At 44.8% G+C, this 26,384-nt stretch overlaps 2 protein-coding genes across 16 annotated transcripts in view; both read right to left on the bottom strand.

Moving 5' to 3' along the window:
• Positions 1 to 6,013, bottom strand: part of NCAPG2 (non-SMC condensin II complex subunit G2) — a 64,157-nt gene extending 58,144 nt beyond the window's left edge. For 6 of the 13 annotated variants that reach the window (XR_012007753.1, XR_012007754.1, XM_072776789.1 and 3 more), the window contains exons 1-5: positions 5,906 to 6,013; positions 4,768 to 4,879; positions 4,384 to 4,503; positions 765 to 953; positions 304 to 418 (exon numbers count right to left, since the gene is read on the bottom strand). Coding sequence is in view for 11 of the 13 variants with exons in the window: in XM_072776789.1 (XP_072632890.1) it covers positions 304 to 418; positions 765 to 953; positions 4,384 to 4,461 (382 nt within the window). In the remaining 2 variants the exon portion in view is untranslated. Of the gene's footprint in view, positions 1 to 303; positions 419 to 764; positions 954 to 2,160; positions 2,232 to 4,383; positions 4,504 to 4,767; positions 4,880 to 5,344; positions 5,368 to 5,905 lie in introns of those variants that run through there. The other 7 variants (XM_072776794.1, XM_072776796.1, XM_072776797.1 and 4 more) reach the window with 7 other exon arrangements.
• A 5,784-nt stretch (positions 6,014 to 11,797) lies between these two features.
• Positions 11,798 to 26,384, bottom strand: part of ESYT2 (extended synaptotagmin 2) — an 82,305-nt gene continuing 67,718 nt past the window's right edge. For 2 of the 3 annotated variants that reach the window (XM_072776787.1, XM_072776788.1), the window contains 9 exons: positions 25,142 to 25,216; positions 23,891 to 23,977; positions 22,019 to 22,168; positions 20,526 to 20,911; positions 19,010 to 19,108; positions 17,383 to 17,514; positions 15,434 to 15,539; positions 14,730 to 14,779; positions 11,798 to 14,635 (listed from right to left, as the gene is read on the bottom strand). In XM_072776787.1, coding sequence (XP_072632888.1) covers positions 14,590 to 14,635; positions 14,730 to 14,779; positions 15,434 to 15,539; positions 17,383 to 17,514; positions 19,010 to 19,108; positions 20,526 to 20,911; positions 22,019 to 22,168; positions 23,891 to 23,977; positions 25,142 to 25,216 — 1,131 coding nt within the window. In that variant the 3' untranslated portion in view covers positions 11,798 to 14,589. The remainder of the gene's footprint in view (positions 14,636 to 14,729; positions 14,780 to 15,433; positions 15,540 to 17,382; positions 17,515 to 19,009; positions 19,109 to 20,525; positions 20,912 to 22,018; positions 22,169 to 23,890; positions 23,978 to 25,141; positions 25,217 to 26,384) is intronic. The other variant, XM_072776786.1, reaches the window with a different exon arrangement.

Here is a 26,384-nt window from a genome sequence, read left to right as displayed (position 1 = left end):
GGTGTGACCCCGGGGTCTTTGGATTGAGTCCCACATCAGGCTCCCCACAGGGAGCCTTCTTCTCCCTCTGCCTGTGTCTCTGCCCCTCTCTCTGTGTCACTTATGAATAAAAAAAAAAAAAAAAAAAAAACTTAAAAAAAAAAAAAAGAATACTTCTTTGCTCCTTTTCTAGCTGAAGTAAAAGAGCTTAAAAGCAAAGTTACACCTTAATACTTCTGCTTCTACATGAAGACTGGCTCCTTCCATAGAGAACCAGTAGATGCCCACCTCTAAACATGCCATGATATCACAAATGCAACTCACCATTCAACATCACTGCACATTCCAGTAAGTCTTCATAGTTCTCACTTTCATTTATTACAGATACAGAAGCAAGAACCACACATGTAATTGCATGAATTATTTCTATGCTGTTTTTCTACAAATGAAAAAATTCAAATTCAAGTGACTTAAAATCAACTTAAAATAGAATTTTAAAAAGAAACGTGAATGTTACTAACTTTATAAAAATTAACCCACACTTCTAGCTTATTCTAAAAAGTAAATTAAATTTGAATACAGGTCAGTTGTCTAAAGAGAACAGCAACATTGAATAGCAGATTAATAATGGGCAGAATTGTTTAAAGTAAAACTATAATAAACATACTCCTAATATTCTTTCTTAAATTCTAGCTTTTTTCATCACTTAAAATTCAATTACATACAATATTTTTTTTTTAACAAATTAAAGGTAACAGATTTTCTATTTGAAAAATTACTACTACCATTTTTGATTCATGCTCTGTTTCCATAATGTCTTCACCCTGGACTTCCAACGTCTGCCACTCAGCCACAGGGCTTTCTAACAATACACCCGTTAATAAATTCTTGAGCCTTTGCCATAGCTCTTCTTTCTGTTTCCTTGATAATTCATCTAGTAATTCATTTAGGCTGAAAGGGTCAGAAGCATCTTTCTGCAAAATAAATAGCAATTGTTATATTTCAATTACAAAAATTAGTTCTATCCCCTTTATAATGGCATCAAAAGGAAGTTTTGCTAAATTAAGTGCATTCATTAAGTGCTAAGCTAATGACCATTTCAAGAGTTGAGCTGTAGTTTTGAAATACTTTTCCTAAGTGGAAAAGTACAGGAATTATGAGACAGAAAGTAGCAGATGCCAGGGCACCTGGGTGGCTCAGTAAGTGAAGCATCTGCCTTTGGTTCAGGGCGTGATCCCAGGGTTCTGGGATGGAGCCCCGTAGAGTCTGCTTCTCTCTCTCCCTCTGTCCCTCTCTTCACTTGTGTGTACACACTCTCACTCTGTGTAATAAGTAAATTCAAAAAGTAAAATAAGAAAGTAGCAGGTTTCTCATCTATATATTCAGCCCTAGTAACCTAGTCTTTGGAGTTTAAAAATTTTACCCACTTAGAAATATCCTCTCTAAAATCAATCCATCCAGATGTCCACCACTCCAGGCCTATCATCAGGGCACAAAGTATGTTGGAGCTGTACAAGAACAACAACACAGCCAAGCCAACTGAGTATACTTGAAGTTGCTGATCTCTAACCCAACTTGGACCCTCAACACCCCCTCTTACTCATCTCTAGACATCATTCTCTTCTTTTAACCAATGAGATTATATCGGATCCTCTCAACTATCCCTAAAACCCCCGAGCCAACCATTTCTTCTCACTCTGAGCTGATGAGCTTACTCCCTGATACAGCAAATAGAAACCATTACCAAAGGGGTAGAGCATTCATCTTAAAGGGACTGTGTGCAGCCAATGTGAGCACCAATCAAGTGACCGTAATGGATTATAACCCAATCAATAAAGTAAGAACCAGTGAAACGAAACTGATAATAAATAAATAAATAACAAACAGCATCAGCATGCTATAGATCACCAATGAATAAATATGGAAGGAATATGGGGTTAGAAAATCACAATTTTCTATACTATATACTATAATAGCCATTATAGTAATAAATGTTTCAGGCAAGAATCATCAATTGACACTAAAACCAGAAGGTACAAGTCTGATGAAGAGCAGGGTATTTACCTAATCTCAACTTACTTCCCCAATTAAGATCACTTATTAATTACGAAGGTGGAAACAGCAGCTTGACAGTGGAGAAATCTGGTATAGCCCCAACCTAAGTGACTAATTAAAACTAACCTCAGCAATAACAGGACAAACGGACATCATGTGCCTCCACTGAGGAAGACAAAACACCACTTATGCAGCTCCTGTCAAAACGCATAAAATGAATTTAACCAAATCATCAAAGAAGTGCAAACTGAAGGATATGCCACCAAACAGCTGCCTACACTCAACTATTCTGACCTACAGAATGGCATTTCATATCATTCAACTCGAAGAAAACAAGTGATGCATAATCCTACATCTTCTCATTTTCGTGTTTAACTAATAGCTACACGGTGATTAAGATACTAAATAATTAAGTGTTAATAAGGCTTGCTACTCATAAGCTAAAAGGAATGACTATGAATACAATGACTAACTCAGCATCCTCCTGAGATATGTGCTGCTGAGCAACAGTCCAAGGCACTAGGGCATGTGACCAGGGGTAGCTGCGGACAAGGATCTCAAAGGGCGCCCTGTCACTACATCAGCCTGATCCTGTAGGGACTGTGCTACCCAGATGTTGCTATTTTGGCCTTTTGATTTTAAATTAATATTAACTAGCTTCATCATCATCAATTTAGTTTGTGATAGTAGTTAATACTATGACAAAAGTTTGCAACAATAATCTTGTAAACTTTAAACCACACGTGTATTGCACACATAACAGAAGACATATCATCTACACTCCTACTAAAACAAGTGTTTATATAACATCTAAATAGTGTGCTCTCAACAGACACTTCTGAGATGTGCTGCCTGTGAGTCTGTACTATTTTTGTTTACAGGGTACTATTTTACAATATGAAATCATAATTCATTTCCCTCTTAAAAATAATTCCAGGATGCCTGGATGGCTCAGTGGTTGAGCGTCTGCCTTTGGCTCAGGTTGTGACCCCAGGATCCTGGGATAGAGTCCTGCGTCGGGCTCCCCGCAGGGAGCCTGCTTCTCTCTCTGCCTCTCTTTGTGTCTCCCATGAATAAATAAATAAAATCTCTTAAAAAAGAAGAAAAAAAAAAACTTCATAAATGTTGCTAGCAATAAATTTTCTATTAGGTTTCTCTCTACTTAATTACTACTTTTTTTTTTTTAATTACTACTAACTTAATTTTCACTGCATGAGCAAAACAAATGACATGCATCTTCTGACCCAAAGTCACAAGTGTTTTAGAATTGATACCTTAACTGTTGGGGTTCCTCAAGGTTCTGTCCTAGGCTTCTCTTCTTACACTACAGATGGTCCCATTGCATTCCCATGACTGAAGCTTCCAAGTGTCGCTGAGGACACCCAAATCTGTCACTATGCAGGCCTCTTTCTTGGGCTTTAGGTACAGCTACTGATCCACCTACTGGTCATCGTGTGCACATCCCCCTGGCAGTCATCCAAATGTCCCAAATGGAGCCTATCGTCCCTCTAAAACCTGCCTTCTTCCTACTGAAAGGCACCACAAGTCAGAACCTGGAATCCACCGTGGCCTACATCCAGTCAAGAGCACCACCACCTTGCAACCTGACAGCTTGCAAAGGCACCCATATCTCCTAATGCAACCACCATTGTGCAGGGCACAGCCTCTTCACTACTCTCCACCTATGTGTATACAAGCCCCCATTCCTCTCAGGATAACATGGTAAAGAAGGGCTGTCATAATCCAAATCTCAGCCCCTGCCTCTTCCTGCCTGACCTGGCATTTCTATGCCCTAGCCCTACCAAATATCTTCAAGTTCAAACACAGTGTATCTTCTCTGGTCTTTAAAGTTATCTCCTCTACTTGGAGAGGTCCTTCCCCACATCCCTCTTTGACTGGCTGACTTGTTTACTCTTTAATCACAGCTTCCATACCCTTTCCACTGGGACAGGAAGCAGTCCGTGGCTGAATGTGGGCCCCCTCCCATATCCTTGCCCCAGCTTAGCCTTGTTACGCTGCTATACTTACACACCTGGATCCACCACAACACTGTAAATAACCTGAGGACCAAAAAAGTTGTCTTCCTCATGCCACGCACAAAGCAAGAGATCAATAAATATTTAAGTAAATAGAAGCACCTTGTGCTACATCACTTAGCATTCTTACAAGTCTCTTAAAAGAAGCAGGAAATACAGTGTGTGCATCGCTGCCCATCAGCAGGTGTATTTGAATATAGTTCTTTTTTTTTTTTTTGAATAAACTTTGGTCCCTAAGGATTCACTGAGAGGATTATATTTCATTTGTGGACGTAAACAACCAAATCATAAGAAAACTAAACTTAAAACTTACATCAAGTTGAACAAACTGCAAAAACTCTCCAATCAGCTCCTTAGACACCGCTTGTACAAATGTCTCTCGCTTTTCCATGACAGATGAAACTGTTTTTCATATGGCATTTACTCTGTAACCCTAGCAGAAAACAGTCATACTGAAACTTGAATTTGCAAATATAACTTTTCCTACAAGATGTAATTTGGTACTAACATCCAAAATTTAAAAAAAACAAAAACAAAACAAAACAAAAAAAGATCCCATAACATCTATGGTAAACGGCTTCTAACAATATTATGACACAAACATTACCATATCTAAAAAATAACTATTACTTTATCAAGGATAGTATCGACATAACGTTACTAACGACGTTAGCAACGAAGGCTCTAGGAGGCTCACCTTCTCTCCTTTCCTTACCACGATGCTCAGGCAGGTCTGAGTCAGCTCAGAAAAAGGAGGCTGATTCCATCAGAACAGGAACACAAAGTGTTGGAGTCAATGAAAGAAGGTACTAACAGAAAAAAACACAAAGGGAGAGGCTGACCTCAGCTGCTGAATCCTGAAGGCCGCCATCCTCTAACAAGACCATCACCGTCACAGCGGCGCGGCCACCAGGGAGCTTGTTAGCAGGGCAGGTGCGCCAGGCGCTCCGAGGCGCTCCGAGGCGCTCCACCCACCCGCTGGGGGGCCTGTGTGCAGCCCCCGCCCGGGGCTCCGGGGCTCCGGGGCTCGGCGGGGGGGCCCCGGGGGATCCTACGCTGCCCTCACAGCCGCTGGCAGCGCTCCGTCTGCAAGACTGAGTCGGAGCCCCAGGGGGCAGGGACCAGAACCCCGTGCACCGCTGCAAGCGGCGCCGGCGGGAACAGTCAGGGCCCCGTGGTCACGGACAGCAGCCAGGTCTCCGCGGGCTGCGAGCTGCGAGCAGCTCCCCGTCGGCCCGGCGGCGGGGCGGACCCGCCCAGAGGTGATGACTAACCCCACACTCCCGGGCGGCGCAGGCCAGGGCGCGGACCGCACGGCCGCTCTGCTCCCGGCGGGGGCCGGCCCGGCTCTCCGGGACTCGGCTCCCCGCCACCAGCTGTGCCCTGGGGCTCCCGCGGGACGCCGCGCCGGCGGGGAGCAGCCCGGTCCGCCGCTGGGGGCTCGGCACACAGGAGGGGGCGGCGGCACACGACGGGGCGGGTCGCCGCGGGTCAACGCCCCCGACCCCCCCGCCCCGCCCCGAGCCGGCCGTTCCCCCTCGGGTCCTCACAGACGCGTGCGGACAGGCTCCCGAAGCGCGGCTCCGGGGTCAGAGCTGGGGGCGGCGCTGGGGCCGGGGCAGGCGGGCCGCGTCCTCCCCGAGGCCGGTCCACGGTCCCCTCCCCTCGGCCCGGGGCCGCCTCACAGCCGCCAGCCAGCCGCGGGCTCGGGCCACGGCCCACGCGGCCCACGCGGCCCACGCCCCGCCCGGCTCCGGCCGCGTCCCGACCCCCGCCCCCGCCCCCGCCCCCGCCCCCGCCCCGGGCCCGTCGCCGGCCGGCACCGCGGCGCTCACCTCGCCCAGGACGGCCGCCGTTTCCCGCGCTCCGACCAGATTCAAACCCGCCCGCCCGCGCCGCGGACGCGCCCTGCCGGCCCGCGCGTCATCACGCGCCGCTCTCGCGAGAGCCGAGCGTGCCTGGGTGGAGCCGCGGCCACGCCCTCGGCCACGCCCCCGCTCCCGGCCACGCCCCCGCTCCCGGCCACGCCCCTCCCGCTTCTGCGCAGGTCTGGCATTTTCAGTCTCAGGTCTAAATGTTTTATCATTGATTTAAACAGCTGAAGTGATTGCGATCTCAACGTGATAGTAAAGATGGACTTTAAGATGGCCCCATGATCATAAACGTGCAGTGCCATCCGAATTCTCCGGAGCTGGGGCCCCGCGGCCAGCCCAACCTGCTGTCACCCTACCTGGTCCCCCATGAGGACGTGGCTCCCTCCGGCTTGAAAGATCCAGAGGGGATTCTGCTCCCCTGATGTAGCCTCCGCGAGGCCGAGTGGCCGCGGCTGTCCTGGCCCAGGGGTGTCGGGTGGAGGCACCACGCGAGCCACAGACATAGCTGCAGACCTCCAGCTGCCACTCCAGGAAAAATGAAAATGGTCAAACAGGGACTCCTGGGTGGCTCAGCAGTTGGGCGCCTGCCTTCGGCTCAGGTCGTGATCCTGGGATGCAGGATAGAATCGCGCATTGGGCTCCCTGCAGGGGGCCTGCTTCTCCCTCTGCCTGTGTCTCTGCCTCTCTCTCTGTCTGTGTCTCTCATGAATAAATAAATAAATCTATTTAAAAAGTCAAATTTTAATCACGTGCTTTATTAAAAGAATAAATGAATCAAAACTATTATCATTGCACTGAGCAATATAAAATTTTGGGCTTTGAGGCAGGGTACTGGTATGTGGGGAATTTGGCGGCCACAAGGCAAGGGGAAGGGCCCGATGACAGCCTGGGAAGTTCTGTGCACCCCCTCCCCATGTCACCCCAGCACCAACCCCTCCCTTGGCCCACCCCTCCCACCGCAGAGCAGCACCTCCTCCCAGCCCCGGGCACCCTGGGCTCCTTCCTGATGCTGTCGCCCTGTCTCGGGCACCACCTGCCATCTGGGAGCTGAGGAGCCCCCCACTCACTGCCCACCCCTCGGTCAACCTGCAGATAGCCACACCTGAAATCCAGCTGCCCCTCCCGGCCACGGAAGCCTTGCCCCATCTCCGCTCCATCTCGCAGCACCCCATTACCTCTTTCTGGTGGCTCTGCCTCCTGAAGAAGCAGCAGACACTTTGGGGTGGGGGTCTGGACCCACACCATCTGGGCACTGGGCTGCGCCCCTCACTACCATCTGTATGACCTGGGATGGGACAGGCGGTGACCGGAGTTGGCTCCCTCACACACACAGTGGGCCTTTCCTCATGGATGAAGCCAGGCCTCCTGAAAACCCTTGACACCTTCCCATCTGTCCTGAGCCCTTGGAGCACCCCACACATACACAGCCCTGTCTGTGCCCCTGTGTCAACACCACAGCCTACTCAGCCCTAGAGCCTTGCAGTGAGTCTGGCAGCCTTGCTTCTGTATGTTTTTGTCAAGTAGGCTCTGTGCCCCACGTGGGCTTAAACTCACCACCCCAAGACTAAGGATCTCATGCTTTGCTTGAGCAGCCAGGCTTCCCCCCCCCACCCCATTTTAGTTGCCTAAAGAAAATGTTTTCAGAATAAATGAGTGAATGAGTTTTGGGGTGATCTGTCTCTTGAGAACCTTACCATGTGGTAATGAGAAGAGGTGGAGGATTAACATTGGACCCCATGGTAAGGCAATATAAACTGAGGCTGAAGATAAAATTCAGGTTTATTAAAAAAAATATTTTGTAGGGATGCCTGAGTGCCTCAGAAGTTGAGAACCTGCCTTCAGCTGACCCTAGGTCAGCTGAAGATCGAGTCCGGGGTCCTGGGATCGAGTCCGGCATCGGGCTCTCCACAGGGAGCCTGCTTCTCCCTCTGCCTGTGTCTTTGCCTCTCTGTGTGTCTCTTAAGAATAAATAAAGTCTTTTAAAAAATTATTTTGTATTGAGCAAGTAAGAAATATGAATTATTCAAATTCAATGGGAACCACTGTTACCAGTTTCCTGGTTATCCTTCCAGAAATAGTCTCTGCCTCATAAGAAAACACAAGATTTGTCATTTCATCATCATATTCAGAACTGGGAAAATAATCTAAAGAGAAGGAGGCCACTGGTCAGATCATCAGCTTGGTGCTGACGCCAGGAGCATTTATTTCACAGGCATCCCGGGCACACCAGCCCAGGGGGAACCCGCAGATGAGTCTTGAGTCTGGATTCCAAGAAAGAGGGTGGGGTGGTGACTCACCAGGAGGCCGCAGAAACTTCCCTTCCTCTTCATGCTTTTACGCTGTAGCATCTCTAATGTTGAACCTGGGAAACGTGGCTGTGGATGTGTTTGAACAACCCTGGAAGGAAAAGCAGTAGCAACTGGGACCTCGCGGCGCTCACTTGTCCTCTCTGCTCCACACCTGCCTGCATGGACATGAGCTCTGGGGAAGCCCTGAGGGTGCAGAGGTGAAGTGTCCCCTGCTGAAGCCTCCTGGGTACATGGGTGGAAGAAAGCATGAACCCCCACCTCGCACCCAAAATTTCACTCCTAACTGACCAGAGATTGGCTATAAATGTCTTCCCTCTTCCTTCTCCTTTTAAAACTTGTGGGTGGATGGCCAGCCCCTTCAGCCAGTCCTCAGCCTCGCTGCACCCCTTCTGGGGTGGGTTGGGGGCCTGAGCCCCCGTTGCCCTCACAGGCCCAGCAAGGCTCAGCTGCCTGGGTGTCCCTGGCGGCCGAGAGCGCCCCTCCCCCCCCAGAGTGCCCTGGGTCCCGCAGGCTCATTGATTAGAGCCCCTGATGGTGGGTGAGGGCCTGGCATGGGTCACTGTGCACCCCCCAGGGCAGGCCCCACACTGTTCCCCACACTCCAGCATACAGGAGGCACTCACCGAATGCATCGGAAGATGAGCGTCCACTGGGCTTGGCAGGGACCCTGGTGAGCGTCCCTCCCTGCACCACCCCAGGAAGGCACGCACCCCGGTGAAGCCACAGCAGCGTCATCACACCTGTGGCCCCTGATCCCTTACTGTCATGCATCCAAGTCTTGTGACGGAAAAGTCACATTTGCCTTTCAAAACCTTCTGGGTACATTAATTCCAAGTGTACTGATTATATGTGGCTCCTAGATTAGTCTTGTTTTATCCAAATAAATGCTGACTTGTTAACTCACTTCGTGTCATATATTCTGTCCTATACTCTTTTGGAAAATTTCCTGTCCATTTATGAGCTAGAAAATGGACTATCATCCTACTGGCTGTTACTGCATAATTAAACGCAAAGGATGGTCTAAATATTTGTGATAATAGGACAGTTTAGTAAAAGAATAACTGATGTAATGGGCTGTCAGGGCATTTCACTTTACGAAGAATGATCTAGTTATTTAAAGATTTATGGATTCATTATTTGAGAGAGCGAGTGAGCAAGCGTGCTCACGGTGGGGGGGGGGCGGTGGGGGGGGGGTGTTCCTGCCTCTCCTTCTCCCCGCTGGTGCTCTCTCACTATCCCTGTGTCTCTCTCTCAAATAAAATAAAATAAAATAAAATAAAATAAATAAAATAAAATAAAAAGTAAATAAAAATAAAATAAAATAAAATAAAATAAAATAAACAATACAAAGAAAATTGGACACAGTATGGCAACTCTGTAAGAACCCTCCTCCTTAACTTTGTTGTTTCTGGTTTAGCAACTTTCTTGGGCAAATTATCTAAAAGCTGCCTCTGAAGTCTGCCCAGCTGGCTGTTTGGAGCTAAGGATTGGAGGGATTTCCTTGACTGAGGACAGAACACCCGTGGTGACTCTTTGGGCCCTGGGCTTCTCTGGGCCCCACCCAGCTCGGCAGGTGCACCCCGCCCTCCTCCATGTGCAACTCCTTTTCCAGACTTCCCTTGTTTTGGCTGGCCTCATGTTTCTTGACTGATATCCCTGCCCCATGCAACCACCATGTTGCATAAATGCCACTGAGGGTTTTTGATAGTTTTCCCAGGAGCCACACAGGTCATGGAGGGGCAGTTCCCTGAAGATGAGGGTGCCTGGGGGTGCTCTATACCCAGGCTGCACGCTCCCCCTCTCGCTGCAGTCACCACTAGCAGAGTCCCAAGGCTGCTGCATGACTTTTCCCATTATATTTTATTTTTTCCATTTTTTTAAATAATCTCCACAGCCAATGTGGGGCTCAAACTCACAACCCCCAGCTCAGGACCCACTGAGCCAGCCAGGCCCCCACCATTATATTGTCTAGTAGCTGGTAATAGTATATGAGACACAGAGCTTTGTATGTTTTCATGACTGGCTCCTTATTAAACACTTGTTTTAATAAGTTTTCAGATATTTTCTTGGATTTTACAGGTAGACAATCTCGTATTTTGAAAACAACTTCTCCCATTTATCATCTTTTTTTCGTCTCATAGCGTATCACCCAGGATTTCCAGAACACAAACTAAAGGCAGACTTCTCTGCTCCTTTCCCACCTTTGTGCTCAATTGTTTCAGATAATTACACTGTTGGCTTTTTGCTGCAATACTATCTATTCTTCATGTTCATCGTACCTTTCTCTTTAGGCTTTACTAAGAACTGTCAATATGTGTCTTTCTTTAAATGGAAACTTAGGACAAATCAGCCAAGGTCTGCCAAACTTGAGAAGTAATTCATCCAGCAGCTATTTACCATGGGCTGAGAGCAGTTTAAGAGCTGGAAAAGGACGTACCACCACCCAACCTCTGCCCCCGGGCTCACAGGCAGCTGGGGTGATTAAATTTTTTTTTTTTTTTTTTTTTTTTTTTTTTTTTTATTTATGATAGTCACATAGAGAGAGAGAGGGAGGCAGAGACACAGGCAGAGGGAGAAGCAGGCTCCATGCACCGGGAGCCTGACGTGGGATTCGATCCCGGGTCTCCAGGATCGCGCCCTGGGCCAAAGGCAGGCGCCAAACCGCTGCGCCACCCAGGGATCCCTGGGGTGATTATATTAAGCATGCATATGAGGTGCTGAGAGGCTAATGGGGGGTGCTGTGAGGGGTGGCCCAGGAAACGCACCCTGGGCTGAGAACCCAAAGGCAACAGGAGTTGGCCAGGCCCACGTGCGAATGCGCTGGGGGCACAGAGGTGGGAAGGAGCACAAGGTGGACGTGTGCAGCAATGGGAGGAAGCATTATGGCGAGCGGCAGTGTGGAAGGAAATACAGGTGAGGGCGTCCCATGGCCTGATATGCTCTTGGTTTTTATTCTAGCAACAGAGACGTGTTTTCAAAGATCCCTCCGGCTGCTGCACGGAGCTGACAGGCAGGAGACAGGAGCCGAGTGGGTGCACTCTGGCAGAATGCAGGGACCCAGTATCTGCACATGGGAACAGCAGCACAGGGGCCAGAGGTCTCCATCTCAGGCTCCCAGGCAGACCTGACAGGTGGACAGGACACCGTGTGGAAGGCACACGAGGCCCGGCGGCATACACTGCAGATACACAAAACCACAGCATGTCAGTGCTATAAGCAGAATGTAGAGTGAATCCCAAAAATGGGACAGGAACAAAGCATGTATCCGTCCACACTTACAAGGTGGAGGTGGTATGTGAGCTTCATTGGCAACCAACAGCACAGAGGGGAGGCCTATGTGTTGGCGTGGCCGCAGGCACCAGCGGGCCGGCCGAGGGCTTCCAGATGGGAATGTGAGGGCTAATGTCAACCATCCCACCTTCTTTTGAAAAGGAAAGAATTCACAATTAGCATGTATGAATAACATACTGCATCTACTTCTCAAATTATTAGATCCCACACCTAAAGCTTCATTTCAAAACACAAAGGAAAAACAAATCCCAAGTGAGCTAACACAAAAGTTTATTGAATAAATACATGCATTGTCATGTAAAATTAGTTGATCAAAAAGGACATTTTCTAATAATAATAAAAAACCCTCTGCCGTTCTCCACTTGCAGCGGGTGATAACCCGAGTATAAACACACACACACACACACACACACACACACACACACACTGGTCTGCACTGAGCTGCAGTCCTTGAAGAGCTGACCTCCCAATGAAGTGTGTCTGTAGAATGAGTTCTCCAAGTACACAAGTTGCAGTGAATACAGCTGTGATCTGAGATTTGAAAACACCACCAGCACTTCCATACTTTAAGGCACAGGATAAACCACCCACGTGTACACACTCACAGAATTAAAATCCATTTAATTTTCCTCCCATTGGTTTGGCTCAATATAAATAAGTCAATGTTCCCTTTTCCTGGATGAAGCAATGATTAAGAACCAGTGATGAACATTCTGAGAACTCACCCTGCAGCACTGGGTGTGGCCTCAACAGTGGGTTCTCACCCATCCCCAAAGAGCATAAGAGCTCCCCACTGAATGCTCATCTTGCCACGAAAGACAGAATCACATCTGGAAACGTTTTATGTCTTTAGAACCATCCCTTTCCATTCTCTCTCTCCTTCTAAACAGAATGAAGCCTGCTGCCAAAGGCCTCAGGACCTGCAGATGGGTCTGTTCCCAGACTCCCTGTCCCTGCGTCACAAGGCAGGGGTCATGCTAACTAGCTTTATATCTTCCGTTGTATTTATTCCGTTGTATTTATTTTGCCTAACTGCTTAAATTAAGCATTCCATAAAGTAAATATGTACCAAATAGGTGAGCATATGATTGCAAAACCCAAATGTTTAGGATGTTGCTAAAAATTATTGGTATGATGAATTTCAGTGAGTGGTTCTCTTTTTAATAGATTATGCCAGAAGCCTTTCAACAGACCAATTAAGAAAACAAATAAATCTTCAATAAATCTAATACCATGAGCAGGCAACTAGATGTAGTAAGGAGTTACCTGCCTTTATCATGCTACTAAAATACCTGTTAAATTTTTTGTGTGCATATATGTTCATGTGTGCATCAATATTAATAAACTTCCTCCTGTACATTAACATTGGAAATGGTTTATAGTGAGGCTTTATAGTGAAGCTTCATTAAATAGGAAACAATGAGATTATACTAGTCTTTATGATTACATGAAATGTGTTGTGAACTATAGACTCCATTATAAATAAACCCCTGGCTCCAAGGGTAAATCAAAACAAACCTAAAAATCTGCTGGAAGGCAGAAGTGTGCAGAAGTAACAATCAGCGTCCACCACAGGCACTTTGGTATGTTTGGTCATATGAGCAGTCCATGAGTCCATGAGACGATTTATGGTAAGATCTCCAATTTCAGTCACAAAGCTCTATCCCCCCAATATAGTCAGATATGATTCTAGAATGTTCTTATGGCTAAGGAAGTCATTTGCATCATACAGCTTAAAATATTTAAAACTCTGCATCCGTTTCTCGTAGACGTGCACAGCTTACAACACTGCTGCAGAAACTCATCCCCCAAGAAGTTTGGGACTCAAGTATATAAAACATGCTACAGTAATCCAAAAAAGGAAAAAAAATTACAAAATAAAAACGATATAACAATATCCCAATACTGAGGTCAGTCATGGCATAAATGAGGAGACCCAGGAAAAGGTTATTTACAAGTCAATAGCCGCCATGCTGGAACCCTCTGGCCCTCTGTGCAGGGCCCAGAAGCTGAGCGCCGCGCAGGGGGTCCAATGTACAATGTCACACTGATGGATAAATCAATGAGCTGTTGGTGTTTAAACCACCTCCTACCTGCTTCCTCAGATCTAGCCCACAAACTTTATGGTGATCCCGTAAGCCTGTTTTCACAGGCTGGGACAACACTGAAAATCAACAAGCTCATGACCGACTATTACAGGCAGCCTAACTGCTAACATGGAAAATCTGTATTATATTTTAGGAAGTATAATTATGTATTTGTGTACTATTTAGGAATAAGTTATATCAAGCAATTAAAAATAAACTTAAGACATTTCATTTTACATAAAGAATTTCAAATTAGTGCACCATGATTTATGAACCATGACAATGCTCTTAGTATTTTGTATTACTCAGTTACACACTTTTCCTTATAAGCACTTCAACTAACTCTCAATAATACATCTTTACATTCATGAAACTGGTAATATTTTGAATACTTTTATCATTCATGACGGGCAGAAGTATACTAATATTTAATCTTTCAGCTTTTCTTTTTAAAAAGAAACACCATAAAATTGGTCACTGAGAACTTTATCCTGCAAAGACAAAATGATTATCTGTCATAAGAATTTAATACATTTTAGAAGAAAAAAATATATTTCCTTAATCCATTTTCTTCAGAATTCAAACCAGCATGTAGAGATTATAAAAAATAGTCTATTTACATGGCATAATGTACCTCAGTGTGTACAAAACAAGGCAACAGTAAAGCATGTACATACACCTGCTTCCTAGTAGACATGACTTACAGACACACAGCTCTATGAGACACAGTAATGAGCTGCTACCCCTTTACATACTATAGTAACTGGTGAAATACTACAGAAAATTAAACATATAAAATCTAACGGTAATATTGGCCAAATATGCCTAAAATGTCAACATGGCTTATAAAACTATTAAGATTTATGTAACTAAATACACTGAAATTATAAACGTAGTCCTGATACACGTGTGGGAGGGTGGAGGGCACAGAGCAGCAGGCTCCTCACATCGGCACAGACTACGTCACCACGTGGGGTCTCGTGCCATCTTCCGTGAGGTCGTACCTAGGGGCGCACAGGGGATGAGGACAGAAGTGAGGTCAGCTGGGGAGAGTGCTGTGCAGCAAACACACCAGGCTTGTCTGTGCGGGGAACTCACCACTGGGTCCAACCCTTGGCTAGTTCTTCGGATGCCAGACCCACCAGGACCTATGGGGGCAAACGACATCTTCTGCAGTGGGTGGAGCAGCCCCACTCACCCTCCGCCAGCCTCCCGGCCTTTCTTCCTGCCGCAGTGGAACCTGCTCCTCCGTGTGTGAGACACTAGGTCACTGGGTCCAAGGGCTGCACCCCGTATCCAGCAGACTCCAAATGCAGATAAGAACCAGTGCAGATAGTTTACTGGGATACTGGCTCACATGCCACTCATGGCAGCACAGCTGGTATGAACAGTCGGTAACTGCTATCGATAGCTGAAAACTCCTCTTTCCTAACCTGACCTCTGTGTACATTTAATATTAAAGAATATGCAATCTTGTGTAAGAGTTACATGTGAATTTACACAAAAACTAGAATAAGTTCAGAGAAATAAAGCCACTAATTTGTTAGATGAATATATGCTATCAATATGTAAAAACATTAAAAAAAATATGTAAAAACATTGAAAATAAAATAATCTTGAAAATGTACTCAGATTTAAGACAACAGTCTTTTATTGTCTATTATTTTATAAATAAGCATTAATCACACAGGGAGCTCACTCCTTTCCACTTATTTAAGTATGGTCTAAAAAAATGCATTTTGGTTAAGTGTTTACTATTTATAAAAAAATAGGAATTAACCAAGGATAGTTTTCAAACTTACCTTGCCAAGAAGCCCTTTATCTTTGGACAGGAAGCCGCCGCTGTTCTTTACTGCTACATCCAACGTTCTCCTCTGTACTTCTGGTAATGAAACACTGAAATCAAAGCTGACATGGAAAAAAGAGGACCTTCCTTAAATTTCCCCTTAACTTTGTTGTATTTTACTATGACTAAAAATGACATTTCTGCTTATGAGACAGTTCTGAATCTTATGCTGGTTTTTATTATACAATTGAGTTTTGTTCAATGTTTGGATTTGGCATTTCATAAAGACTCAAAAACAAATTTTTCCCATTATTTTCCAAATGTGAGGTGACGATTGTAGCACTCTAAGTAGGGGAAAGGCCCTCATGTGTGGGGAGGGGTGTTCTTGGAACATCCACACCTGAGCCTCCATCGTCGTCATCATCCTATCGATGGGGCCTGTGGATGTTACAGGGCATGGCAGGGAGTGCAGACAAGTTCTCTCATCCAGGTCTAACAACCAAAGAACAGTGATTACAAAGCCTGGGTGAGTGAACTGAAGGAAGGTATTATGTGACAGAGCTTCACAGAAGGGAACAGATGTCCAGTGCACTTTCTAATGACTGAAGTCAGAGGCTGCAAACCAAAATGCTTGCAGGGAACCACATCCTCAAAGCTGGCTGGTGTCTGGCCATTGTGAGGTGGGGTCTCTAGTAAACCAGGGGACAAAGAGCCCCCAGCCCCACAGGGACATGGCTGGAAGGTGGCCGGCTTGTCCACGGATTTAGAGTAGCTAGGAACCTGGCAGGTCAGGTTTCTGAAACCTTAAATGCTGGGGCTTCATGAGAACACAGTCAAGACACACTGATACCAGAATCTGGTGCACACCTGTCAGTTTTTTTTTTTTAATATTTTATTTATTTATTCATGAGAGATACACACAGAGAGGTAGAGACATAGGAGGAGGGAGAAGCAGAATTCATGCAGGGAGCCTGATGCAGGACTCGATTCCAGGACCCAGGGGTCACAAGTCGAACGCAGACGCTCAACCATGGAGCCACCCAGGTGCACCACACCTGTCAGTCTCTGTTGGTTAAACAGAGCTGTTGGCATGAAAATATGATAAAGGACCAGTCCTTTTACAGATAAATGTAAACAGAAGTGACAGATATTGACACCATTTGACTTTATTATTTCCCAAAATGCTGGTGGACTTTTAGCTATGGAGACTCTAATGTAAGGCACCCAGTTTGTACAGACTGAGGCTTATTTAAATGTGGCTCCTGAGGCTCCTAAGCCCCCAAGGCCCTCTCTGGAGATGAGCACATCAAAGTGATGGCAAAAGCATATAGGACCTTCATTAAGACATGCATTTTTTTAAAAAAATTTTTATTTATTTATGATAGTCACACACAGAGAGAGAGAGAGGCAGAGACATAGGCAGAGGGAGAAGCAGGCTCCATGCACCGGGAGCCTGACATGGGATTCGATCCCGTGGCTCCAGGATCGCGCCCTGGGCCAAAGGCAGGCGCTAAACCGCTGCGCCACCCAGGGATCCCTATTAAGACATGCATTAAAGAGATCTGCAAAAATGTTAAATAATGCCATTTATTTATTTTCACTATTTTTTTTTATTGTTTTAGAAACTAGCTGTTTTTCAGAAGAATATTTTAAGATGTTATAGGTTAATTATTGTTATTTATAATAAAACTTAAAATTGAGCCCTGGGTGTTGTATATAAGTGATGAACCACCTAATTCTACTCCTGAAACCAATACTGCACTGTATGTCCATGAACTAGAAATTAAATAAAAATCTGAAGAAAAAAATTAATATATACTTATTTTTAAATTCTTAGTTTAGCCACGGTGCTAGTGTGACTTTTTATTGATACTTCCCGACAGAGCACTGGTTTGAATGCATCAGGGGCTCAGAGGCACTGATCCAGCCTTCCTGCCCCCCTCCCCCCACCAGTGAACACCATACCTCTGGTCAAACACAGGGTTCAGTGTTTTCTTTGACACGTGTGTTTTTCTCCTTCCTGATCTCCTCTTGTCTGGTAACAAATACATGCGGACATATGGGTCAGAGCCATCTTCAGAGAAGGCAATGAGATTTCTTATGACACAAACCAGAGAACACTAAATATTAGAATCTAGGAAAATGGTAGTGTCACATTCAAATTAACTATTCTGAATTCCTATTTATCTAAAATGCTGAGCAGCACAAAGGAGCAAAGTGTGCTCCTGTCTTCATACTCTGCTCGCTTGTTGGCGGAGGTGACTTCTGCCTCCATTTCTTGAGCCCAGTATTTGGAGGACATTCTGACACTTAGCTCTGCTGGCATCAGAGCAGAATGTGCTGCTTCCCTTTCCATGGTACTTACCCTGGCTGTCATCTCTCCTGAGGGAGAATGGTGGGCCTCACAGCTAAAGGAAGCACCCGCTGGGACACCCCAGCAAGGACACCCACATTCCACGGGTGTGGCTGCTTGGGCTGCTCAGCCCACAAACCCTCCATTCACCCAAACCCCTCACCTCCTTTGTGCAACTCATGCTGCTCTTGTCCTAGGACAACTGGTCTGAGCCAAACACAGTCTAGTATTTAATGATCAACAACTACTTCAAATTATTCACCTACTGATCACCTTGGAAATCCAGTCAGGGGACTATTTGGTGAAAGTAATTATCTCACAGCAAGAATGAATAAAGTGCCAATAAACAGGTATGAAACTAAACTCTACATTTATATATGTATTTCTAAATGTCACTCACTTTAACTCCTGGGCTTCTAAGAGCCTTTTAGAAGATGCAAATATTTATGTCACACCTTAACATCATACCTTCTCCTGGGATGGACAAGTCTCCTAAAAGAGAACTATTTATTTGGCTTCATATCATCATCACTAATCCAATACAAATTATTATTTTTTAAGATTTTACTTATTTATTCATGAGAGACCCAGAGAGAAAGAGAGGCAGAGACACAGGCAGAGAGAGAAGCAGGCTCCACGCAGGGAGCCTGATGCGGGACTCGATCCCGGGACTCCAGGATCACACCCTGGGCCGAAGGCAGTCACTAAACGGCTAAGCCACCCAGGCATCCCATTCAAATACAAATTAAAGCAACACTGTCATGTCCTTACACTTACTAGATCAGTACACTGAACAATGAACTGTTCCTGACTGGGGGTGGGAAAGGCACGCCTGTACACTCTGTGCCAATGTCAACTGGTTTGCTCCAGAAACAGTCTACAGAGATAACTGGCAATACCAACATGATCCTATAAAGTTTTCTGGATCCTTTGAATTGATATACACTTATTCCTGAAAAGTTAATTCCAAAGAGACACTTAAAGAAACATATGTTCATTACTTTGTTATACATAATAGGACAATTTAAACATCCAGGATGGCAGCTCAAGAATGTATTTCAAAGCAACCAAAATGGCTATGAATATAAAATACTTGTGAAACAAATATCAAGAACACAACACTGAATACTACGGTTATGCTATAATCTAATGACTTTGTTCTTTAAAGATAAAATAAATTCACCTGTTTGGTGAGGCTACAACTAAGTGTTTTGCAACCTGTTTAGTGCCCAAGCTCACCTGCAGGAGTGCACGACCACCACCAGCTTGTTTCTCTGTGAGCTGTGCCGGATGGTCAGCTGGATCTGCCCCAGGGGCGACTGCCCCAGGGTCATCCCACTGGGGAAGCAAAGCAGAGAATTACAGCTCTCCTCAGGACTGAGGGGTGTGTGTCCCTGGCACAAAAAGGAACCAAATTACCCATGGACTTGAAAATAATTTAAACTTTGAACTTGGAATCAACCAGCTGAGCTCACGTTTCAAACAAGGTTTCAATATAACTGAGTTATTCAGCACTGACAGCATTTTCAGTTAAGGCCCATGGTAAAAATGAGACTCAGAGGTCCCCTAATAATTCCTTGGTCTCCGCAAAGCAACGTCTGGCCTATCTGTATCCAAACCTACATATGTGTTCTCAGAGCCCCACACACATTGCTTGCTCTGATTTTTATGGGCAGCCTCCCGGATGAAGCACCACCTCTTGGCTTTCTCTCTCAGGGGTGAGGCACAGACTCTCAAGATGCAACGCCCAGCTGGGAAAATCCCAGCTGCTCCCCAAATTTGGCTCCTGAGAAAAAGTACTTTCTTTTTTTTTTTTTCAAGATTTATTCATTGGGGAGAGAGAAAAAGAGAGAGCCTTCGTGTGTGAGAGAGACCACAAGCAGGGGGAGGGACAAAGGCAGAGGGAGAAGCAGGCTCCATGCTGAGCAGGGAGCCCCCCACCCCGACGTGGGGCTTGATCCCAGGACCCTGAGATCATGACCTGAGGCAAAGGCAGATGCTTCACTGACCAAGCCACCCAGGTGCCCCAGAAAAAGTACTTTCTTATTTAAAATTCTATTTCCTTTTAAAGCAAGAGAGAAAGGACTGGCTTTTTTTTTTTTTTTCTTTTCCCCAAATAGTGGACCCAAGAAAGTCTGAAGGAGAAAATCGTGCTGAGTGTGGGTCACAGACCTGCATACTCTCTCCTCTAGACTCAGGAGCACAACCTTTATCTCTGCCTCCATTTCTGATTCCTCAACACACCTCTGAGAATAAGAACAGAAATAGTAGCTTCCAAGTGCACATTTATTCCTTCTGCTGAAAGCTAAAGGCCAAGGTCTGAAGCCTGTGACAACTGTCAGCTATTTTCCTCCTCCTCTGAAGACTCTGGAGCCTAAATATGCATCCAGAGACTAGATAACATAGGGCTAGTGGCGCCATGCTGAGCAAACAGGACTCTTTCTGGGAGCACAGATACAATCACAGTGCTAACAGCAAACATCAGCTTAGGGTCCTGCCTTCCTGGTATGAGGACAGAAATGCCGTGGCTTCAGACCCTTTCCTATTCATGGAACATGCTATCCCACTGCTTCCTGATCCTTAAATGAGTCAAATATTAGGTCCTAGAAAATGGCAGGTTTATTTTAAAAGTCAAAGACTCTGAGTAAAAAACCAAGGCCACTGTAGGTTCTTTTAACTTAAGATGATGTTCCATCCTTGCAGCATGAGAGACATGTACTCTGACTTGACAAGAACAAAGAGGGTGTCTACTTACTTCTCCAGCTGCCGCAGCCTCTGCCGAAGCTCCTGGGTGGCAATGGGCAGTGATATGTCAGAGGCGATGCTTGGGGTGGGCTCCTTGACGGAGATGTGGCTTGGGGAGCAGGTGGCACCAGCCTGGAGGCTGGAGGAGCTCCTGCCCAGGTCCCGGGGCCCCTGGGGGCTGGCCTCCACAGGCTGGGCTCTGTCTTCCACACCAGGCTTATCACTGCTCCCAATAACTGGTGTGCATGGGGCCGTGCTGCTGTCACCAGAACCTGGTGATGCAGACATATGAGATCTGACAGACACTTTCCTCCCTTCTTTAGAAACAGAAGGTCGTTTTACTTGAGCTGAGTGTTGGTGGTTGGGAGACCTTTCTTGCTTTTCGAGGTGGAGTACCTAGAGGTGGAAATGAAAATGAAATTAAAATCAGCGACACTAGGACAGCCTGATACCTGTCAGTACGTTCAACAATTCTTATTACTGAAGCAATGCCGTATTACAGTTTAGAAAAGGAAATCTAATCAAAGGATCACACTTTCGTCATGAAATGTCATTTCTGTATTTCTCCTCAGCCTCTTCCATTTGCACACATTTTCGCACAGTTGTGAAGCGATGTCCCTGATGGGTGAACCTGAGCTGAGTGCCCCCAAGAGAGGATGAGAGGCAAGGACATCTTCCCCAGTGGCCTCCATACACACCAGCCTCAATGCAGGAGCAGGCCTCATGCTCATAGGCTCGTGTGAGCATGCGGACCCTTTGCTTTGCTGGCTTTCCTATGTCAAGTGTGCAATACTCACACTCACTGAGCAGAGCCTATATTCCACAAACCCTGCACTCTGGCATTACTGTGACAGTGTCACCTTTTCCCACTTTTATAAAATGAAGCTGCGGCAAACAGCTTTATGTTCATGGCCTGTCTGCATTTCTTCTTACGGAAAGTCAGATTTGCAGAGAAAGGGTTCTTGATTCAAAGGGCTCTATGATTTAAGTCCTGGAGACACTGCAGGCCTTTCTGGAGAAACTATGCTGATCCCCAGAGTTGGGGCCAAGTGGAAAGAGACCACGTACACTGCATTCTCCACAGACTAAGTTTGCTTTAATTTTTTTAAAAGTGGATTCTTCTTTTTAATTTGCATTTTAAAAATCTGTGAGTTTTAGCATTTTTATTTTATTTATTTTGAGTATTTCCTTAGGCACACAAGAATCAGTGTCTATCTTGGACAAAAAAAATTTTTGTTTGTAGTTTCTACCACCCTGTAGAGTTTTAGTAAATTTTCTCTCCTGAATGACCTTTAAAATTTTAATCTGGTCTGCTTAAGCAATCTGGAAATACCAACTTGGGCGGATGTCCCCTGGGCACTGAGATGCTGCCAGCAGTGGTTTCCCTGCTTCCCAGACAAGTGCGTGATCACCGTCCACGAGTGTCCCATGCCTGTTACCACACTCGGGAGCAGTGCTCACGAACCCATCCACTCCTGGACATGATGCAGAAGACGACAGTACCCTGAGGGCAATCTTCATCTTTAGAGTGCTGTTGGGGCCTGAATTACTGAGTTGGAATCGCTGGTTCATGGTCATGTCATCGCTGGTAAGCAGCTGACTGAGAGGGATCTTCAGATGCCCCAGAGAACACTGATGCTGTTCATCTTTGACCTGCAAGACACAAGACACAACACACTTAGCTCTGAAGGTAAAGACAGAAAATGCATAAATGTCTAAAATCCAATCTTTAAAAAACACTTGCGCCATTTTTTTTTAAATTTTTTATTTATTTATGATAGTCACACACACACACACACAGAGAGAGAGAGAGAGAGGCAGAGACACAGGCAGAGGGAGAAGCAGGCTCCATGCACCGGGAGTGCGATGTGGGATTCGATCTTGGGTCTTCAGGATGGCGCCCTGGGCCAAAGGCAGGCGCCAAATCGCTGCGCCACCCAGGGATCCCCACTTCCGCCATTTCTAAGTAGGTTCTCATAAACGACGGACACCATGGCCACCCCTCAGAATCCTGTGACGAGTGAGGTTACAATGTGCCCAAGCCCATGTGCCTGCTACCTCCTGATCACACAGTTACAATGAGCATGAGACAATACTGTGTTTAAGGAATCCACTAGAAGCGTGAGTTAATAGAGAGTAATTAATCTATTCAAATCTGAAGATTAGGGAGAAACGTCTTAAAGTCTGTGAAAACGATGACAAATATACATTCATAGTGATGTGTCTACCAAGTTTCTACTGGTGATACTTGCTTTTGGAGAAAAACATTTTTTTTTTTTTTTTGAGAAAAACATTTCTAAGTACCTTTTAAGCATTCTCTATTCAAAATCTACCTGCTTGTTTCGAAAATTCACACTATCCACTTAAATGCATGGTAATGTGCAACCCCGGTGGTTCAGGGGTTTAGCACCGTCTTCGGCCCAGGGTGGGATCCTGGAGACCAGGGATCAAGTCCCATGTCTGGCTCCCTGCATGAAGCTGCTTCTCCCTCTGTGTCTCTGCCTCTCTCTCTCTCTTTCTCTGTCTCTCATGAATAAATAAAATCTTTTAAAAAAATAAATAAATGCATGGTAATTTCTGTCTCCTAAATAATCTTTCAGCATTATTTCTGTAACAGGTACTATTCTTGTTAGGTTGTTTTTTTCCCACAGTTTTCCTTGTTTCTTTAAGTAGGCTCCACGCCTATGACCATCATGACCAAGTGGAGCTTATCCCCATATATAGGTTTGGAAGGTTTAACATTTGAGAATGAACAACATATTTCACCCTATTTACAAACATAAAAGGAAAAACCATACGATCATCTCAATAGTTGTAGAAAAGCCTTTAAGAAAATTCAACATCCATTCATTAAAAAAACACTCGGCAAACTAGTTAGTAGCTGGAGTAGAAGGAAACTTCCTAAGAGACTTCATGGTGAAACTCTGAGGCTCTCCCCTTAAGATCAGGAAGGAGGTGGAGGGGTATTCACTCCAGAGGTGGGAGGGCCACAGCAGGGTGACAGGCAAGAAAAGGAAATGAAAGGCACCCAAATTAGAAACACAGAAGCAGAAAGGACACTATTAGCAGAAAACATGACTGCCAGATTGAAGACAACCCTAAAGTATCCATAAGAAGTTATGCGAACAACTCAGTACAATAATATATCAATATACAAAAGTCAGTTGCATTTCGAATACTAGAAACAAGCAATCAAAAGTTGAAATTTGAAAAAAGAATTTACATGTCAAAAAGTATGAAATACTTAGGGATAAATCTGACAAAGACGTGTCCATTACAGTGATGGGTCCCCTAAACTGTACTTTTTAGATCTGTGCAGCAACTTGTATGTTGGTTATATTTCAATGAAACTATTTAAAAATGCAAATAAAATACCTCGACTTGGAGGTCCTGGCGCTTGGGATTGTGAATGAAGAAGGTGAAGTTTTCTTCCCACACGGGTTCATTGGTTTTGTATCGAATCTGAAAGAAATAACCAAGTATCAGCTCTGTGATATTTTCTGCAGAAAAGGGCTACTGAGACTGTGTTTATTCATTTACTGTGTTTGGAAACTTAGGATAACTTTAATTAAATTCCAAGACATTTATTTACTCAACATGTGATATTACATATTAATTGTGAAAAGTGTTCAAAGGTGGGTACAGTCCAAAGTTTTCAGAGTGGGTCAGGGGAATGAACTGTGTGCCCATCCCAGTGACGACCTCAATTGCTCTGTCTGGTCGCTGTCCTACCTCTTCCTCAGGGACTACAAAATGCTGGTAAGTCAGGAAGCTTCCTAAATTGTGAACATTTAAAAGTGAACAATGGGGGCATTCCTGGGTGGCTCAGCGGTTTGCCTGCCTTTGGCCCAGGGCGTGATCCTGGAGTCCCAGGATCGAGTCCCATATCAGGGTCCCTGCATGGAGCCTGCTTCTCCCTCTGCCTTGTCTCTGCCTCTCTCTCTCTTTCTCTCTCTGTGTCTCTGATGAATAAATGAATAAAATCTTTTTTTAAAAAAAAAAGTGAATAGCCTGTAGCTTTAAATAATTCACAAAATGTTTTCTCTTATATTAGGAAAGTGGAAGGCATTACAGCAACAGCAATGCCCTCTCAATTTTTTTTTAATTTTTATTTATTTATGATAGTCACACAGGGAGAGAGAGAGAGAGGAAGAGAGAGACACAGGCAGAGGGAGAAGCAGGCTCCATGCACTGGGAGCCCGACGTGGGATTCGATCCCAGGTCTCCAGGATCGCGCCCTGGGCCAAAGGCAGGCGCCAGACCGCTGCGCCACCCAGGGATCCCTGCCCTCTCAATTCTTAAGCAGAATTGTGTTTGTTGAATTTTAAGGACTGCTGACTATCTCTCCAACAAAATAAAAGAGCATTCCAAGGAAACTCAGAAATTTATCCTATGTCATTCACTCACAAAATTAAGCAAAAAACATGTATTTTTAATGCTATTTTTAAAAACGAACAATGTGTTGACCAATAAAGAAGTATGGTTAACTATGAGATGACTGATTTGAGAAAACAAGAGAAAATATGGAAATCAATGATCTCATGCCCACACCATCAGCCAGCTGACAACAGTTCTCATCTGAGACCGGCAACAGTCACATCCCAGAAAACTAGTGGGCAGCTTTACCTTGCTCTCCTGGGCCTTGTGTCCAACTGACATCTGCACAAGAGGATTTGGATTGCTGTTTATTTTCTTCCCTGACTATCCAAAAAAAAAAAAAAAAAGAGAAAATAAGTAAGCATACATCTTGAAATGGGGCTTACTGAAAATGAGATTATTGGCTCATATTAATAATCACTTCTATTTATTTCTGATACTTCAGTTACAAGGAATATCTGGGAATAATTTAATTGGAAAAGAGTTGCTGAGTATATCCCGAAGCATAATTGTATCTACCATGAAATAAATTTAAAAAATTCCTGTTTGTATGCATTTTTTAAATGTTAAAGTCCTTCATTTTTAAAGCAAATTATTTTGGAAAAACAGAATCTTCCAAAAAATCTTTAATGCTAATTCCAGTTCTCAAAACTTATCTTACTGGGATAAGAGGATGATTAATTGCAGCGAATGGAAACAGAAAAGCATGAGGAAGGGCAAAGGTAGGGTACAATTCAGAACAGTTCCCTGGTTGGAATAATAAAAATACTACAAAGTATCAGAGACGTCTTCATGTTTTTAACTGAGTACCTTCTGTGCAAACATGTAGCTATCAGGTATTAAATCTTGCTTACCAGCTCCTAAGTTAATTCTGACTGGAAGAATAAACATCAATCTAGAATTGCATTAAATTAAGCAGATATAAATATGAGAAATATCCCGGAATGAGAAAAAATGGTAAGAAGCATACTTTAGCAAACAGGTGACAGAACACAGTAAAACACAACATATATGGGACATGAGGTTTATTTATAACTTAGCCCCACAAGATGTAGTTAAATATCTGTGTTAGTGAGAATTAATTAGGTCATAAAAATGTTTTTTAAACAATTTCAGAGTCGATCCTCAACACTGCAGCAATGATAAAAATAGGCATCGAATTCATATTATCACCAAAATAAAATATTATTAGCCCAAACATACTGTGACAATTTATTTTCTGGTTCATCTTTTTGATGTAAATAAATTCTGCAAAATGAAATAAATATTGTTAAAAAAAAATATCCAAAGCTATAGACTGCTGGTAGAGAATACTAACTTTTCTCCTAAATCCTTCCTTTAATACTGGAACCCTGGAGTTCCAGCAGAGCACAAGTGCTCTGTAATTGAAAATTCTATTTCTGAACTCCCCATGCAGCTGGATGTGGCCAGGTAACAGTCCGGCTTTCAATGAGGGGCGACCCGACCGCCCTCCACAGTGCCACTTTGGGCT

This window comes from Canis lupus, chromosome 15 (genome assembly GCF_048164855.1).
Source record: "Canis lupus baileyi chromosome 15, mCanLup2.hap1, whole genome shotgun sequence".
Lineage (NCBI taxonomy): Eukaryota > Metazoa > Chordata > Mammalia > Carnivora > Canidae > Canis > Canis lupus.
The sequence above is the reverse complement of the archived record's forward strand: the minus strand, read 5'-3'. Positions and strand labels throughout refer to the sequence as shown.